The sequence below is a fragment of the Ziziphus jujuba genome, chromosome 8 (assembly GCF_031755915.1).
Source record: "Ziziphus jujuba cultivar Dongzao chromosome 8, ASM3175591v1".
In the NCBI taxonomy this organism is placed as follows: Eukaryota; Viridiplantae; Streptophyta; class Magnoliopsida; order Rosales; family Rhamnaceae; genus Ziziphus; species Ziziphus jujuba.
The window spans coordinates 30,366,977-30,384,136 of record NC_083386.1 but is presented as its reverse complement, the minus strand read 5'-3'; the positions used below and the strand labels follow the sequence as shown (position 1 = coordinate 30,384,136).

The 17,160-nt window shown below is 34.4% G+C and overlaps 3 protein-coding genes across 6 annotated transcripts; all 3 read left to right on the top strand.

Moving 5' to 3' along the window:
- Nucleotides 1-692: 692 nt before the first annotated feature.
- Nucleotides 693-5,532, top strand: LOC125421364 (RNA polymerase sigma factor sigA). 3 transcript variants are annotated; one of them, XM_060819710.1, is made up of 10 exons: nt 693-950; nt 1,380-2,161; nt 2,564-2,762; nt 2,864-2,956; nt 3,783-3,911; nt 4,116-4,169; nt 4,260-4,337; nt 4,457-4,519; nt 4,882-4,994; nt 5,223-5,532. In XM_060819710.1, the coding sequence occupies exons 2-10, from the start codon at nt 1,467-1,469 to the stop codon at nt 5,287-5,289; spliced, it is 1,491 nt and encodes a 496-aa protein (XP_060675693.1). In that variant the 5' UTR covers nt 693-950; nt 1,380-1,466; the 3' UTR covers nt 5,290-5,532. The 3 variants fall into 3 exon arrangements, with proteins under 3 accessions (XP_060675693.1, XP_048326102.2, XP_060675692.1); XM_048470145.2 differs by having other exon boundaries at nt 696-950; nt 5,218-5,532; XM_060819709.1 differs by having other exon boundaries at nt 697-836; nt 5,218-5,532.
- Nucleotides 5,533-9,703: 4,171 nt separating this feature from the next.
- LOC107408835 (maltose excess protein 1-like, chloroplastic) lies at nt 9,704-13,820 on the top strand. Of its 2 annotated transcripts, none has more exons than XM_016016258.4 (9): nt 9,704-10,295; nt 10,421-10,594; nt 10,946-11,236; nt 11,392-11,481; nt 12,337-12,438; nt 12,537-12,655; nt 13,143-13,205; nt 13,324-13,367; nt 13,451-13,820. In XM_016016258.4, the coding sequence occupies exons 1-9, from the start codon at nt 9,999-10,001 to the stop codon at nt 13,534-13,536; spliced, it is 1,266 nt and encodes a 421-aa protein (XP_015871744.3). In that variant the 5' UTR covers nt 9,704-9,998; the 3' UTR covers nt 13,537-13,820. The 2 variants fall into 2 exon arrangements, with proteins under 2 accessions (XP_015871744.3, XP_015871743.3); XM_016016257.4 differs by having other exon boundaries at nt 9,707-10,295; nt 13,306-13,367.
- A 616-nt stretch (nt 13,821-14,436) lies between these two features.
- LOC107407051 (protein BOLA4, chloroplastic/mitochondrial) lies at nt 14,437-16,968 on the top strand. The gene is made up of 3 exons (XM_016014277.4): nt 14,437-14,813; nt 15,257-15,324; nt 16,604-16,968. The coding sequence occupies exons 1-3, from the start codon at nt 14,541-14,543 to the stop codon at nt 16,755-16,757; spliced, it is 495 nt and encodes a 164-aa protein (XP_015869763.1). The 5' UTR covers nt 14,437-14,540; the 3' UTR covers nt 16,758-16,968.
- The last annotated feature ends 192 nt before the right edge of the window (nt 16,969-17,160 follow it).

The following is a 17,160-nucleotide window of genomic DNA, read 5'->3' as shown; positions in this document are numbered from 1 at the left end:
TCAAGTGGATGGAAATTTCCCAGATGTTTTGAGTAAGCTTATTAATGGTTCAACATTTGAATATCAGAGAACCTGAGTGTACAAGCGAAATAGTGACTGAATTGAAAGTGTATTTGAGAGTGATTACTTAAACTCTAAAACCATTGCAAAAAAGAGTAAAAACATTTCTGATAGCATTTGGCAAAAAAATCTGAAAATGTTTTTTAGTGATTTTGTTTTCCCGCCCTTTTTTTTTGTTTTTTTTTTTTTCCCCTTATTTTCATTTCATTGAAAAAAAAGAAGAAAGAAAGGAGATAGGCCTGAAAAGTATTTGACGCGTGGGAAAGTTTGCCGTTCCCACGTGTCACCGTTTTCCTCGTCTATTGTTATAGGTTTTTTTTTTTTTTTTTTTTTTCCTAATTTTTCCATTGATATTGGTAATGCCCATGTCTTATGTGGCTCGACAATGACCAGATATTCGAAATTTATATATTTATTTATTTATTTTTAATTAAAAAAATAAAATAAAATCAAAGAGAGAGTATTTTGGATGCATGCATAGACGGGAAAGGCTGCACACCACTCAAAGCAGGACCCAGGATCTGTTCCAGCCAATAGCATCCTTCCTTCCCATATCTTGTAGCAATAGTCCCTTATTTATGTAATCTCACATTTTTTTTTTCTTTTTTTAATTTTGGTTTTCCTTTTCGGTACACAAGATAATTCATACGTCAAAAACAAAAAGAATAAAAAGAAAATAATAGGAAAAAAAAAAAAAAAGGGTGAAAATTTCATGTTCCTACAACAACTACAAAGGAAAGCGGTTCTCTCCGGCTACAAAATCCAAAATCCCAACTGTTAATGCTTAATTTAATTCATTCATTGTGTTCGCTTTGGTTTCTCCGTCAATCCGTAATTCTCTTTTTCTTAGTTGTCCTTCTCTAACTAACCGGCACAGCAATAACTCTCAGGTACGCCATTTCCTCTGCTGTTTTCCTTGTTTAGATAAAAAGAAAAACAAAATCTGATCTTGAATACGTTTCTTTCGCCCTCTCTCTCCGTTTGCCACTGAGCTGCTCAGCAGAGGCGCTATCTAGACAAAAGCATTTTTACACTTTGAATTCCCACTGATGTTTGAATTATGATTGTATACCGGCTATACTGCTTAAAAGTTTATGTTTTCCTCTGTTTTTTATCCTCAGCTCACCATGTTCACAAACTTCACCTGCTGTGAATACACTTGGCACGATCCCATTTTTAGTGTGATAATCATATTAAACCATTATTTATGGACAATTAAGTATCTCTTGTATTAATTTATCATTTAAAAAAAAAAAAAAAAAGTCTCCTTTATTTATTCCCAATTTTGCTTTTATCAACTGTCTGTCTTTTTTATTCAGGAGGGGAGGGGACTTAGAAATAGATTGAGTTGGGCAGATTTATTAAGAACGTGTTATGGTGATTGTATATGAGCGAGTAGAAGCCATATGATGGCCACAGCTGCAGTTATTGGGGTCAGTACTGGGAAGAGGCTGTTGAGTTCCTCCTCCTTTTATTCTGATATCACAGACAAGTTCTCCTCCTATGTTAACGATCACAACCAATTTGCTTCTGTAAAAAATGTGATCGTTTCAAGGAAATCTTCCAACTACAGTCCCCCCAGTTTTCCATTTTCAAATCAGCAGGAACGGCAGTCAATCAGGGTTCTGAAAGAACATGTAGTAGATACTGCAATTGATCCTTCAACTGCACAGCCATGGTTTCAGGAATCTAACGACTTGGAGGAGGAAGCCTCCCATCTTGGATATTCTGTGGAGGCACTTCTTTTGCTGCAGAAGTCTATGCTGGAAAAGCAATGGAATCTTTCTTTTGAGAGTAAAGTGTTATCTGATTTACCAAGGGGGGAAAAAAACAGTAACAATGCGCCTGTCACTTGTTCTGGGGTGTCTGCTCGGCAGCGGAGGATGACTGCTAAGAAGAAAACTTCCGGCAAAAGCACTTCTTTCGTGCAACCTACCATCGCTAAGCATTTGGGAGCAACTATCAGCCCAGAGCTACTTCAGAATCGTTTAAAGGGTTATGTGAAGGGTGTAATTAGTGAAGAGTTACTCACCCACGCTGAGGTTGTACGTCTCTCTAAGAAAATTAAAATTGGTCTTTCCTTAGAGCAGCAAAAATCTAGGTAAAGACACCTCTTTCTTTCATGAACAACCAGATAAGTCTTTCTCGTCAGGAAACTGCTTTCAGCATATTCCTGACTAAACTAATATCCTCAGTAGGTACGGCTATAAGTTAGGACATTTTTCTGCCGGCCAGGACTTTTTGATGAACCAGTTTATTACTTTAGCAATATATGTACAACAAGAAGATCTGTTTCTTTTACTTGATTAAACTGTCTTGAAAGTCATCCATGTTTTTCTAAATTTTGCAATTTCCTAATTCTGCCTTGGTTCACTTTAAATACAGATATATTGTAGAGCATGATTTAATGTATTGCATCAAAATAGTTTTACTTTATTCGTAGTCATCCATTTGTGTCTTGGGAAAATACTGAAAACCTGTTGTACTAATGGACTTGTTGCAGACTGAAGGAGAGACTGGGATGTGAACCCTCTGACGAACAACTTGCAGCTTCATTGGGGATTTCTCGTTCTGAGTTACAGTCCAAATTGATTGAGTCTTCTTTGGCGAGAGAGAAGTTGGCAATGAGTAATGTACGTCTAGTCATGTCCATTGCTCAGAGATATGATAATATGGGTGCTGAAATGGCTGACCTGGTTCAGGTACCTTTGTGCTTTTTCACTTGAACTGTGCAATACATTTAGATATTTCCAAAAGTTATAGTGTGTCAATTCCTCAGGAGAATCTCATTATATCTTTGTAGGGTGGTTTAATTGGACTATTGCGAGGGATTGAGAAATTTGATTCTTCAAAGGGATTCAAAATTTCTACTTATGTTTATTGGTGGATACGTCAGGTAAGACTAATATTTTCCTCCACATGATAAATAACTTGCAAGGTGGCACAGTAGCACTTATCATTACCAGCAGATGCTAAAAATGATGCTGTTATTAGTTGCTTTATAGTGATAATTGTTAGAGTTCTAATCTTCGAAATCAAAAATTTATATCAACTATCTTGTAATGTAGATGGTATAATTTGGTATAGTACAACATAAAGAAATAGGGAAGATAGTTAATCATGGGCAACTACGACCCTTAAATGCATTTACCCAGTTCTGAAGCTGACAATAAATCTGCTGCTCCTGATTACCACTGGCACTGTTGTCAGTCTGATATCATCTTTCCTTCACTTTGAAGAAGTTGAGAAGTATTGCCAGCTCTCTGGTTACTTATTATTCCTGGATAGCATCAATTTTAGCTGATGTAAATGTTTTGTGAACCAATCTTCCTAAAAGCTTCAATCATCCGAGGTAAACTATACAGAGTAGAATAAATTGGTGGAAAATGTTAAGTAGTGGTATCGTGTCAAAGCCCTTATGACAGAAAAGGCGTTGATACCATGAAGCTCTACCATTATTGAAATGCATATGTATGGTGTCTCTTAGTGCTTTCTTTCTATCAATTTCTTCTTCTTTTCTCTTTCTTCATCTCTTTTTTTTTTTTTTTTATTTACTTTTTTCTTTTTCCTTTTCTTTTCGGATGAATCTTTTGGGTCAATTTGGTAGCATTTAATTTCTATTTGTCTTGTAAATGTTGTCATTCCACTAATCATGTTGCTATTAGTATGTTTATTGATGAGGCTAAGCTAAAGCTAGCTACACTTGTGTTATCCCTTGTCAGGGTGTTTCAAGAGCACTAGTTGAAAATTCAAGAACCCTGAGACTTCCTACTCATTTGCATGAGAGGCTAAGTTTAATCCAAAATGCAAAAGTTAGACTGGAAGAGAAGGGAATTACTCCATCAATTGATGTAAGTGAATTTTTGTTACCTTTCGAAAGCCGTGTTCCATTTGCAATTTTTATCCTTTTGCTGGTAAAGTATTAGTGACATTCTCAATCCTACCAATCATAAAAAAAGTTTTATATTAATTTCAACGACTTAAAGATATTATTTTTTTAATATACTATTATACCACTTGCTTTTTACTTGTCTACTGTTTTCCACTTGTTTCAGAGGATAGCAGAATGCTTGAACATGTCCAAAAAGAAAGTTAGGAATGCTACGGAGGTACTTATTGCTTAGGATTTGCTTACTGTTCAATTACAATTTTCTTTTCTTCTCTACATGTTTCCTTATCATATCACCATATGTATGCAGGCAATCAGTAAAGTATTCTCACTTGATAGGGAGGCATTCCCCTCTTTGAATGGTCTTCCAGGAGAAACTCATCATAGTGTATGTTTGGTTATGGCACCTCAACATCTGCAAATATACTTGACAGAAAAATGTTTTATTCACCTTGCATGCATTTTCCAGCATCTACCATTGACTTTTTCGTTTTAAATTATTTTCAGTACATTCCAGATAATCGTCTGGAGAACATACCGTGGCATGGAGTAGATGCATGGGCATTGAAGGTAAGAGTAACCAATGAATAAAAGAGAGTGAGAAAAATAACAGAGAAAAAGTTTGAATAATAGTCCGTTTATTAATGGCAGCTCAAGCTTTACAGAAAGGAAAACTTTAAAAATATTTAAATTCTGTAGCCATAGTTTCTCCTAATCCATCAAATTTATCATGTATTCCGTTTGGCTGTCCTACATATTTTTACTTCCCATAAACAAAAACCACTTTCTTTAAAATAGCAAATGCTGATTATGAGATCAAGAATAATCAAATTGACTATGTGCTTTGGATGACTAACAGAATTAAAGTACATTACCTTTGGTCTGTGTGTGTGTGTGTTTATGAAAAATTTTCACCAGTAACTTACATGCAGGATGAAGTGAGCAAGCTCATAGATACGACACTGGGGGAACGAGAGAGAGAGATCATACGCCTCTACTATGGTCTGGATAATGAATGTCTTACTTGGGAGGATATTAGCAAGCGGTGAGTACAAAAAAATGTAATGCTTCTTATGAATGTAACTACGTTATCGTTCTGGAAAATAACAGTCAAGATTATGTATTGTCTTAGTTGAATGGTTAAAAATTGTGTTACACAAACACTGCATTCTCTTGACTTTTAATTCTTTCAGGCATGATGAATTGCTTTCTTATATTCCTAATTGTTCAATTCATTTGCTTTGACATTATATTTTTGTTCTATCCAGTATAGGTTTGTCCAGAGAAAGAGTCAGGCAAGTTGGACTTGTTGCCCTGGAGAAACTAAAGCACACTGCTAGAAAGAAAAGAATGGAGGCATTGCTTGTCAAACATTAATTTGGTACGGTGTATTACAACACAGAGACTGTATATATACAGAAAGGAAACTGTATCTTCCATTTATTCTCTGATCTGAATTAATATAGAGGAATATTCAAGGGTCCATAACCCTAACTTTATGTAACTAGTAAGAAACACCTACTAAAAGCTGATACGTTGGAGCAAAATTTTTACTATTAATATTACACGTTTTTGAGATAGAAGATGTTCTTCCTTATTGTTATGAACAAAATGCTTTTAGCAATGGCTTTTGGGATGTATATAGGCCCATGTTTTTACATTCGAATATATAGTTAATATGAATATACTTTGGCTTTTTTCGTGAAAACAAAATAAAATGTTGATTGAATGTTGATGATTAATAACCAGTTAGAACTGAGAAAACTCAAAGAAGGTTGATAAAAAATTTATTTTCATGGTTAAGTTAACGTCTGAGTTCCAATTCGAGGTTTAGGCGTGATACAGGGAACGTGCCTTCACAATGAAAGTTATGAGATTCGGCATCTATTAGACTCGTAGAGCTGGCGGGGATGCAATTACTTGAACTTTTCTCTTTATATGCTGAAAGTGTTTAGGGGATTATATATATTTAATAAATATATTTATTTTATATAATCATTCCAAATCAAGATATCATGATTTTATTAAAATGAGGATATATATTAAACAATATATTATCTACAATATATTGTTTGATATATATACACTGTAGATGGATATATATCTATATATATATATATATATATATCAATTTACAGTTGTTAGATTAAAAAATCATACATTAGAAAAACATATTTGACGACTGTGGATGCTGATTAATGAAACTGAAGTTCGATTTGCAGACATTGGCCTTCTAAGCGTATTTTATCATCGTTAAAAGTTGATTTCATGGATTTGGAGCCTTCTAAGTGAATTCTATTGTTGTCGAAAGTTGAATTTTTATGGTTTTGGTCATAGATTCGTGTTGTTTGTCATAGTTACTGTGACTAGAAGCAGTTCTTTATCCATTTAAGTTCCCCTCTATAAGAGTTGTTATTGACTTATTAAATCAAGTTGTATTTTATTGAATAAGAAACTGATATATACTTAGTGAAATGGTATCATATTCGTGTAATAAAACTGATATATACTTAGTGATGACTATACAATGAGTAATGATATAATATTTGTGTCAAAAAAGTTTTCCACATTAGTTTTGAATTTTACAAAGATAGAGTCAACTTCAGATTTTTGTTTTAATAGATAAAAATAGATATATTTAGTGAAATGATCAACAAAAATGACATAATATTTAAATCCACCAATTAAGGTTATAGGTGCAAGACCCCATACATCATAGTATAATAATTGTAAAGGTTTAGAATTGGTCATAGAAGAAATATGAAAATGAAGCTTGTGAGCTTTATTACATTTGCATGGATTACAAATAAAAAAAATTTAGGATGAGACAGGTAAAGAAAATGAAAAAATTAAATGATTTAAAACTTTATTTGATGGATGGCCCAAACAAATATGTCAATCCTTGTAGGAAGTCTTGACACTAGAGATAGAGACAAACGGTTGGGAAACATTAGAATGTGGAAGAGAAGGCTACTCATAGATACCTCCTTTATTTGGTCCTTGATGCAGAGTCATTTCCATTGGTATATCCTTCACAACAAATCCAGTGGGTGAGAATTAAATTGTGGCATTGTTATTATGGCCAAATTTAGAAACAGACACTAGATTCCGAGTCATTTGTGGCACACAGAGAACATTTGACAGTAGAAAAGATATATTATGATCAGGAATATGAGCTGTACCAATATGAGTAATATTTAAAGCATTACCATTGCCAACCATAATTGCATCTATTTCATCATAATCAGAATAGGCATTCAGATTATGGAGATCATTGGTGACATGGTGAGAGGTACCTGAGTCAAGAAGCCAAGATGTTTGAGGTGGGTTCTGGATAGGAATTGAGTGATCTTGCTAACTTGAGTAATAGGCTTGCAGCATTTTATTAATTCGAGGGGTAGTGGAAGACCGGGCTGAGGACTATAAGTCCACTGTTGTTTCAATTGTAGCCAAAATCTAGCGGAATGACCCTGTTGACTAAACAATTGACAACACCCTCAGTAGCCTCCAAAGGTAGAAGAAGAGGAAAAAGTACGAATGGAATGAGATTTGATACCAAACTTCTTTTGAGAATTGCGGGGAAGGTGTTAGGTCCATTATTTTTATTAGCAACATGAGCAATCATGGGAGAGTCTTCAGGAGTGTGAATATTTGACTTTTGAATGTAGGCTTCATATTCTAGCAAACGTTCATGGAGATCTTTCAAATGAGATTTATGTATCCCTTGATCTCAAGGCAGTAGAGATTTGTTTTAGATCATGATTTAAACCATTGAAGACATAAATTGTTGTTATCTCTTCATCTTTGAATGGTTCATTGAGCAAGGCTAATTCATCTGCTGCTGCTTTGATTTCAAACATATAAATTGTGATATTGTGTGATCCTTGTGGTCGAACAAACTTTTCTTAAAGTCTAATGATGCGTGATCGAGATGGCTTGGCATAGGTGAGACATAGGTTGCTCCATAACTCACGCAATGTTTTAGTTGAAGCCACCATTGATGCAAGGTCAGGAGACAAAGAGGCAATGAGAGATCCAAAGAGAAGCTGATCTTGCCGAGTTCAAAATAAATATGGCATGTTGGAGGATGGGGAAGGATAAGGTAAAGAGCCATCAACATAACCTGTAAGTGCGTATCCATAAAGGACAGCATCCCACTGTGCTTTCCAAGTGAAAAAATTAACTGGGGTGAGCTAAATTGGTGCTTGTGTAGCAACGTTAATGAAGACCAGATTGGCAAAGTCATAAGTTGGACTATCAGCCATAGAAGAGTAAGGAGCAGAAGAGATGGGTGTGACTCTTTTTAGAGCTTTTAATGCTCTAATACCATATAAGAGTTATTGTTGACTCATCAAAAAAAGTTATATTTTATTGAATAAGAAATTAATATTTATACACACATAGAGTTGGTGTAGATGACTAGTTGGTGTAGATGACTATACAATGAATAATGATAAAAACTATTTACAACATATAAGTGAATACAAAATTTCATAACAGATTATATAACAAGAGATAAACTCACGTGAATTAATCTCTATCACACTCAAGGGAAGCTAGCTGTTTGAAAATAGCATTCGTGCCTCTTCTCCAAAGATCACTTCACTCTCTTTTAGCTTCCTTTTCTGTGATCTAGATGGACATTTAGGAGAATGGCCTATATACATGTGCATGCAAGCACAAGGCCACATAACATCACTCTGTTCAGTCTCCTACTCTTTTCGACTCTACTAATTCCTAATCAAATAACTATCCGTACAGGATTATGCCTTGCCATAGGGCTACTTTTTCAGAGATACTTCTTACCTACTATAGTGTCGCGTCGTAACATCTCTATAATAACTTCTTACCTCCTCGGAGGAGTTTCCAACTTCTCTCCGCTCCTAACTTCCTGCCCACCTGAGGTCAAAAATCTCCATAGATCCCTTACAATAATAATAATAATAATAAAATAATAAAAAAAATTAGTATTTTAATAAATTCAATTAAATTTCAATATATTTTTAAATTTTAATATTTAAAACAATTTAAAAGTTAAAAATGGTAGAAGATTAACCATAATATATATATATATATAAAATATTGTCATAAGATACTCCCTAACATGATAGCCTGGTTAATGGATTACATATTTTATGGATTACATATAATTTGATATGCATGTAATCCATAATAATCAATGAGTTATATGTAATTAATCTAACATATTTTTTATATCAAGGAAATAAAAATGTTTATAGCAAAATTATACTGGATATATATACATAGAGAATTTACCTTTTCAAGTGAACCCCATTAAAATAAAATTTATATATATAAGAAGTAATTATACAATGATGTTGTGGTACACCAGCATTACATGTAATTTACTAATGTTATTGCAACAAAATTTATTATAACAAAATTATATATATAATATTAATATTTTTTTTATAAACATATATATATATATAATATCAATATTTTATATATATATATATATATATATATAAAGTTTTAATTTATCATACTTAAAAATTGCTACTTGTTCAGTTAGAACAATAGAACAATCATTAATTATGGTTCGATGTATCATCACTGTCTAGAATACGCACGATTAGTTTAGTTAATCTTTTAGCATAAAGAATCGGTTTTGCAATCCTACACATTTAAAAATTATTTAGTATGGTATGATTGGTATCCACGAAAATGTCGACACCCAAGATATAACATTTAAAAGAAATAAAAATAAATAAATTGACTGTGATTGGAGATGAATAAGAAGTGCAAAGCTTCAGGATCCCAATTCCAATTCGAAGACACCGGATCCGTACTCGATGGAGGATGGAGGTGCAGGAAAAGGCGGCGTGTGAAAGCAGCAAAATGTAAATATCAAGGATGCTTTCCACGTGTCGTATGGAGATTCCCACATCTACCACCGCCCAATCTACCTCTTTTGTAAGCTAAAAAGCTGCCCAAAGCAGCAAATTAAATAATAATAATAAAAGTAAACGACACGCAGTGAAGCCACCGTAACAGTAGCTGAGTTCTTCCTCTTCTTTCTTCTTCAATGGCGATGGCAGCCATGGTAATGCGATGTTCCTGCACAACCAGAACCACAACAACAAACTCAACCTCAACCTCAACCACAACAAGCGAGGCAAAGCCACCTTTTTTACATTTTCGACATCCATGCTCTCATCGTCTTACACGTAGACCCAGAAGCTTCAGCTTGTCTGAGTTGTCTCTCTCTTGCTGTCAACTCAGAAGCTTCGCTTTCCTCCACCACCCATTTAATTCTTCTTCTTCTTCTTCTTCTCCACTTCCCGCCTCCCTTGGCTCTGATGTCCCCCGCCCGCTTCACCAGGTAAATAATCTACTGTTATTCGTTTCGTTCAATTAATTAAATTATGCGCTTCTACTCTTTAGCTTTATTTTTAAAGCCCACAATAAACTCAAAATCTATCAACTTTTTCTGTGGAATTTTCAAAGGCATCAGTGGATTTCAAAAGCAGTGAGAGCTTTCAGCATTGGGATTCCTTAACGGCAAAGTTCTCTGGAGCATCCAATATCCCTTTCCTGTTCTTGCAACTGCCCCAGATCTTCCTCAATGCTCGCAATCTTTTGGCCGGAAATAAAGCTGCTCTTTTGGCTGTCCCCTGGCTGGTAAAAATCATTGCACCAGTATTATTTGCCTTCATTCCTGCTTGCTTAGAATGTATGGGTGTAAAATCAGAGATCAAACTTCGGAATTTCTTGGGCTCTATGTCTTTTTTATCTAATCAAATTGAAAGGTTGACTTTTTTCTTCCCTCCGCCACCCCACACACACTACCCCCCCTTCCCTCTCTTTTTTTAGGCTTGGTTGCCTAGATGCATAATGGTCTAATCCTATGTAATTGAAAATATGATAAATTAACAAGTTTTGGTCATTTTTATTTCCTAGATCTTATCAGTGGACAGTGGCTTTGGCATTCAATTATTTTTGGAACCTAATGGACAAAGGTTATGAATGCAGGGAATGCTTACTGGTTTGCTTGGAAACCTTTCATTGCTTTCTTACTTTGCAAAGAAGAGGGAGAAGGAGGCCATTGTTGTGCAAACATTGGGAGTAGTTTCTATATATGTGGTTTTTACTCAGCTTGCGATGGCAGAAGCTATGCCTCTGCCTCAATTTGTTATCACCTCCATTGTTGTGGCAACTGGTCTTGTTCTGAATTTCTTGAATTATTTTGGTTTGCTTAATGCTGGAATCTGGCGCTTTTGGGAAGATTTTATTACTGTTGGAGGGCTAACTGTCCTTCCCCAGGTACTCACTTTTCCTCGTGAACAACCACAGACACCGATATCTTTTAATATCCAATATTTAACAAATTCATCTTGGTAATTGGGGATTTGAAAATGCCAACTAATTTTATTTCTTCATCTTGTATGTGACCCTCTGATCTACAAATGCAAATGCAGGTTATGTGGTCTACCTTTGTCCCCTATATACCATCCAGTATCTTGCCTGGGGCTTCAGCATTTGTTGTAGCTTTGGCAGCTGTTGTTTTGGTTAGCTTTACCCTTTCTCTGGTTTACTCTTCCATTAGTCATACGTTGCATTAAAATGCAACCTTCGAAAACTTTGTTAACTGCTAATGTTTGTGTTGTACATACCATGTGCATTGAGATCATTCATTTCTGAGATTAATAGTTCTATGAACCTTAGGAAAAGAAGGATAAAGATGTATTAAAAACCTTCAGAGAGTTCCTTCCTCCTAAGTAGACAGAATTTTTTGTTGTATGATGAACTTGCATTGTCAATCAAGTAATACAGTGATGAGCAGTTTATGGATAAACTGTATACAAATTTATGACATGTGCATTTGCAACCTTGCCTCACAAAGCAAGCAAGGTCTTTGCATATATGGCTTGATGATCATAATAAAATATCAGGTGCAAGTTACAGCTTATAGATGCATCTGTGCACATGCGTACACACTATCAGGTTATAGGCAAAGTGGTCTCACTTATCATGGTGTTAGCCTGCGGTGTCTAGAGTCTACCAAACTGCTTTCTCTGAGTAATGAGATCAAACTCCAATGATCACGAAAGTTTTCTTAAAGGACTATAGCACAATATCATTACGCTAAAAAAGAAAAGTCATGATTTTTTACGGTTTGAATTGCTGGAAAGCAAAATATATGTTAATTTGACATTTTGCACATTTGGATGACAGGTCTTAGAATTTCAAGTTTTACGTACATAGAAGTTACTCCATACTTCCATCTTGACAGATTTTAATGATTTTTAGTCAATGCACTTTCTCTTTTCCCTTTTACTTATTTAATCTGTCTTTTTGTTGCAATAGAGAAATATGCAATGATATTCAGCATCGTTTTAAAGATTGAATATTAAGAGTTGCAGGCACGAACAGGGAAACTATCTGAGAAAGGCAAAAAGTTCGTTGGAGCAATATCTGGATGGACAGCTACACTTCTCTTCATGTGGATGCCAGTATCACAAATGGTAATATACATATCGTGCCTATTGTGCAGAATTTTGACATCTCAAACAGGATAATTATTTTGATTGCAACTAATCATGATTGGTTCATTTCTGTACAGTGGACAAATTTCCTGAGTCCTGACAACATCAAAGGCTTATCAGCTTCTTCGATGTTACTTGCAATGGTTGGAAATGGACTCATGATCCCACGTGCCCTTTTTATTCGTGACTTCATGTGGTAATACTTTTTTGAACCTGATCTTGTAATCCATTATTCCAAGTACGAAAATTGATAAGCCCTTACTCATTATTTCAAGGTATAAGTTCTTTTGTCATTGGAAGAATCTTTTATATATAAATGGCATATTTCTTGGGCAATTATGATCGTGTAAGATGGGTACACCCAAAGTCGTGGAAAAAAAAGAGGCATTCTGGCCTTTTTACTTGTGTTACCTGAGAAACAAAAGGAAATGATAGAAAATTTTGACAATGAACTGATGGCATTATCATGGGGGCAACATTATTATTATAAAAAATAAAAATAAATAAATAAATAAATAAAAAAAGAGATTGCCAAGAAGATGAACATAAACATAAAATCATCTTTAGTTGCTCATGAGCCTTGATAGGCAGGTTTGGTTTTTAAATAATTGCTTTTGATACCTGCTTTATGTGTTGATGGGTAATTACTATTTGTCCGAGTGATAGCTCAACTATGATAACAGGTTCACGGGTTCTTCTTGGGCTACATTCTTTTACGGATATGGGAATATTGTATGCTTGTACTGGTAAGCTGTTCTCAATTTATATGGTTCTCATTGGCAGTATGTGCCTAATGTTTGATGGATGGTACTTTGATCTCAATTGAAATACTTTTTGCTCTTACAGTTTCAACTGTATCAGCAGGGAATTCTTCTTGGCAGCAACAGCTGGTTTGTTCTTATGGATAGGTTCTCTCTATCTCCCAGCAATAGTATTGAAAATAAATCTTGAATGAGCCATAGATATTCTGATATGCCTCTTGAATTCACAGGAATGACTTTGTGGAGAGACACTGTAGCATATGAATACAATTCGCCTCTAACATCTTTGAAAGAGTTGGTTTTGGGATCCGGATAAGTTTAAAGCATTAATGTTGAGGAAAAAACTTGAAAAGCGACCTGGAAGGAGCGGTCATTAAATGTGAAAGCTGTGGCATTGGCATCGGCATTGTCTTGTTGATTATAGATATGAAGTTCAATTAGGCAGCACGTTGTGCGATAAAATTGATGTTGTCAATGTTTTTCATTTCCATATACATAATATATGGATTAATTTCTTGGACCATGGGCCATCTTTGTATGAAATTTGTGTTTTTTTAAGGGGGTGTATATTTATATATATATATATATAAGTTATAGATCCGTATTATTTAGCAGCAATTATTACAATATCAGTAAATAGTCATATACTTAACTCCTTCCTTAGTACCATAATCTAGATTTTCTGTTTGGCTTCTTTTTAGTACGTGTATGAAGTAAGCATTAATTTTCTTCTTTGAAATCTTATATATGTATATATAGTATGGTTATTTAGAAAATCTTTATGAGATTATCTTATTGATTCAAGTATATTCTTTCAAAACTATGCTTGAATCCGCATACTAATCTCATCCTAATGTGTTGATAGGAGAATCGAAAATGATTGTGGCTATAATTATAGGAAAATGATCTATTCAAGAATTTTTAACTATATTAAAAAATTGAAAATTTTTATATAGTAAATATTAAAAAAAAAAAAAGATTTAAACTCAAATAATAAATGATAATGCAACCAGAACAACTAAAACCATTAATTGTTGTAATGAAATATTATTTATTATTTTTGGGGGAAAAAAAAGGGTGTGAAATAAAATGTTTTAACTTTAAATTTGAAAAGGAATAACCTGAGAATTTAAAAAATAAGAAGTTAAATATGCAAATAATTGAAAAATGGAGGGCTCGTATATATATATTTATAATATATATTATCCTATGGTAATGAAACTGAAGCCCACAGGCCACAGCAGGCAGTCGGAGCGTACAGTTGGGAAGAAAACAGAGGCAGAGGCAGAGGATTGATTTGTATAGCGAAGAAAGTCGGGGATGTCGCTAATGATGCGTCCAATTGTCCGTGAAGCAGTGTCACTCTTTATTCAACCCACCGCCAAGAAGTCGTTGGCGTCACAGAGCCTCACCTTATTGAATCTCCGAATTCAAAAGCATGACTTTGGGAAATTACCATCATCGGAGCTGCACGGTCGGGGGTGGTTAAGTACTACTACTACTACTACTACTAATACTAGTACTAGTCGAGCCACCAACGCCGACGATGCTGGCGCCATCGACTCCCCTCTTATGAATTCCATGCAAAACAAGGTTGTTCCCATTTCAACTCCCTCTCTCTGCTGTCAAAATTTGAAAAATAAAAAATAAACTAAAAAACTTAATTTCAATCAGTATTCATCAAAGTAGTAAAAAAGTGGAGATTTTGATCCTTTTTTTTTTTAATTATTATTATTATTATTATTGTACTAATGATTTTGATCCCTTTTTTTTTAATTATTATTATTATTATTATTATTGTACTAATGATTTTGATCCCTTTTTTTTTTTAATTATTATTATTATTATTATTATTGTACTAATGTTATATGCTTCAGCTGCTCACAAAATCACAAAAATGATTGAACTCATTAATGTAATAACCGAATGACGGATGCAGTGAAAAATCAATTGGCAATATTTCTTATTTCGGATTGCAGAATCTTGCTAATTTGCAGAAAAAAAAATTGAAATTTAGATGCTGTTTGCTTGAACAGATCAAGAAACATCTGAATGCAGAAACAGTCACTGTAAAGGATGCTTATGGGGATGGTCGGCATGTCAGGCAAGTGCACATTCTCATTTGCTAAGCCTATGTTGGATGGCAAGTACATCAAGTTTTTAGTCCTACCTTTATTCTAACCAACTAATAAGTTTCTTGGAACCGTGTCTTTTGGTGGATGGAAAGATTAAAGAGAACTAAGAAAAAGTTGATTTGTGTCTTTTTCTCAAAGTTTATTGCAGACTGCACTGATTACTGTTTTGCTTGCCCTTGTATTCTACTCTTCCCAATTTAAGTTGCAATTTTTGGCTGCTTTGTTGCTTTTAAAGCAGTCATCAAATCATTGAGACAGGCATACAGCCCTTTTGATCCTAGTTAGTTGTACATCTCATTTTCTGTTTTACTGATTTCATATTACCTTGGTAAACATCCCAGCTTAATCAATGCGCTGAGGTTGAACATCTTGAAGTTGCTTGTTGTGCAATTTGAAAGTCTTAATAGGATGTGAATTGAGGCATCAAGATAAAGTAGCATCGACTTCAATTTGGTCTGAAGTAGCATCTACTTCAATCTTTGAAAATTTTGGTTATAGCCTTAGTGTTGGAAATATGTCTATTTTGGTTCAATCTAAAGGTCGTAGAGCAACAAAGAATTTCATACCTGAGTCATTAAGCATTAGAAATATTTCTTCTACCATCACACTCCCCCAGTTACTATCTTATTGCAATCATGCATGCACACAAGTTAGCCAGATAAACAACATTTGCAAAAATGCAAGCTTTTTAAAGACAGGTTCACATCATAAACTCCAAAAGGAGGTCAACAAAATGCACGGCTTGCCATACATGTATTAGTACAATTGATAATGTCAAAACTCTATGACAAAAGATCCAATAAAACAGTGGAAAGTAACTGTGAAGCATTTATGGTGTCGGTTGTATAATAAGCAAGCACATTCATTATGGTTTTTCCTAGCTGAAATCACTACCTTGATGATGCATATGTGAGTGGAAACACATTACCAGTTACACAAAACTGAATATAGGCCATCATCTTGGTCGGTCTAACCTAAAATAACAGTTTGTTTTGGGATTTTGTGCTTGTTTATCTGTAAGAAAGGATGCCTTAGATTTATCTTTTTGTGTTATTATATATAATTACTTGACTATTTGGGGTTAGTCAAGCTTTCTATCTGTAGATCTTGCACTTCTGTTGGCTCCACTTTTTGCTTCCCTGTAAGATAACTTATATATATATATATATATGATAGTCTAATATGCACTTCTAAATTTTCATGTTCTTATGTCTCTTATACTTTTCTGCCATATTTTGCAATCTGTAGCATTGATGTCGTCTCTGCAGCCTTTGAGGGCCAATCTGCTGTAAATAGGCAGAGGATGGTATACAAAGCCATATGGGAAGAGCTTCAGAGCAGAGTGCATGCAGTTGATCAGATGACTACCAAAACCCCTAATGAAGCAGCTGCTGAGAAGTGATAGAGCGTTGGGAATATACATTCGCAGGCAGAACTTCCTTGATTGATTTGCTTACTGAATGTCCAGTGTTGAAACTAAACTCATCCCTTTTATGGTTCTAAATTAATCTAATCATTCATCTGACCTGCTGTGCTCTAAGATTTATTTAATTACTACTTTGTCACGCTAGTTTGAAAGAGATCGGCCAATTTACTTTTCTAATGTTTCGTTCTATGTGTGAATTATACAATTCTTTTTGTTTGGTAAGTAATTTTTGAAGGATGTGCATCTAGTCACCAATTTAAAGAATAAGATTACTATTGTCACTTGAATTGTCTATTAGGAGCTGAATTTTGTGAATTTAGAGTTGCTTCCATTGACATATTCATTTCTATTTAAAAGCTTTGTTTTTTCTTTCTGTTTC

What these genes read in the sequence shown, in the direction of transcription:
- LOC125421364 (XM_048470145.2), top strand. Translation starts at nt 1,467, where the DNA reads ATGATGGCCACAGCTGCAGTTATTGGGGTCAGTACTGGGAAGAGGCTG. An exon ending in TAGATGCATGGGCATTGAAG is followed by an intron (nt 4,520 to 4,881) that starts GTAAGAGTAACC and finishes ACTTACATGCAG; the next exon opens with GATGAAGTGAGCAAGCTCAT. An exon ending in TGGGAGGATATTAGCAAGCG is followed by an intron (nt 4,995 to 5,217) that starts GTGAGTACAAAA and finishes TGTTCTATCCAG; the next exon opens with TATAGGTTTGTCCAGAGAAA.
- LOC107408835 (XM_016016257.4), top strand. Translation starts at nt 9,999, where the DNA reads ATGGCGATGGCAGCCATGGTAATGCGATGTTCCTGCACAACCAGAACC. An exon ending in TTTTGGCTGTCCCCTGGCTG is followed by an intron (nt 10,595 to 10,945) that starts GTAAAAATCATT and finishes TTATGAATGCAG; the next exon opens with GGAATGCTTACTGGTTTGCT. An exon ending in TGGTTTGTTCTTATGGATAG is followed by an intron (nt 13,368 to 13,450) that starts GTTCTCTCTATC and finishes TTGAATTCACAG; the next exon opens with GAATGACTTTGTGGAGAGAC.
- LOC107407051 (XM_016014277.4), top strand. Translation starts at nt 14,541, where the DNA reads ATGTCGCTAATGATGCGTCCAATTGTCCGTGAAGCAGTGTCACTCTTT. An exon ending in TGAATTCCATGCAAAACAAG is followed by an intron (nt 14,814 to 15,256) that starts GTTGTTCCCATT and finishes TTGCTTGAACAG; the next exon opens with ATCAAGAAACATCTGAATGC. An exon ending in GGGGATGGTCGGCATGTCAG is followed by an intron (nt 15,325 to 16,603) that starts GCAAGTGCACAT and finishes TGCAATCTGTAG; the next exon opens with CATTGATGTCGTCTCTGCAG.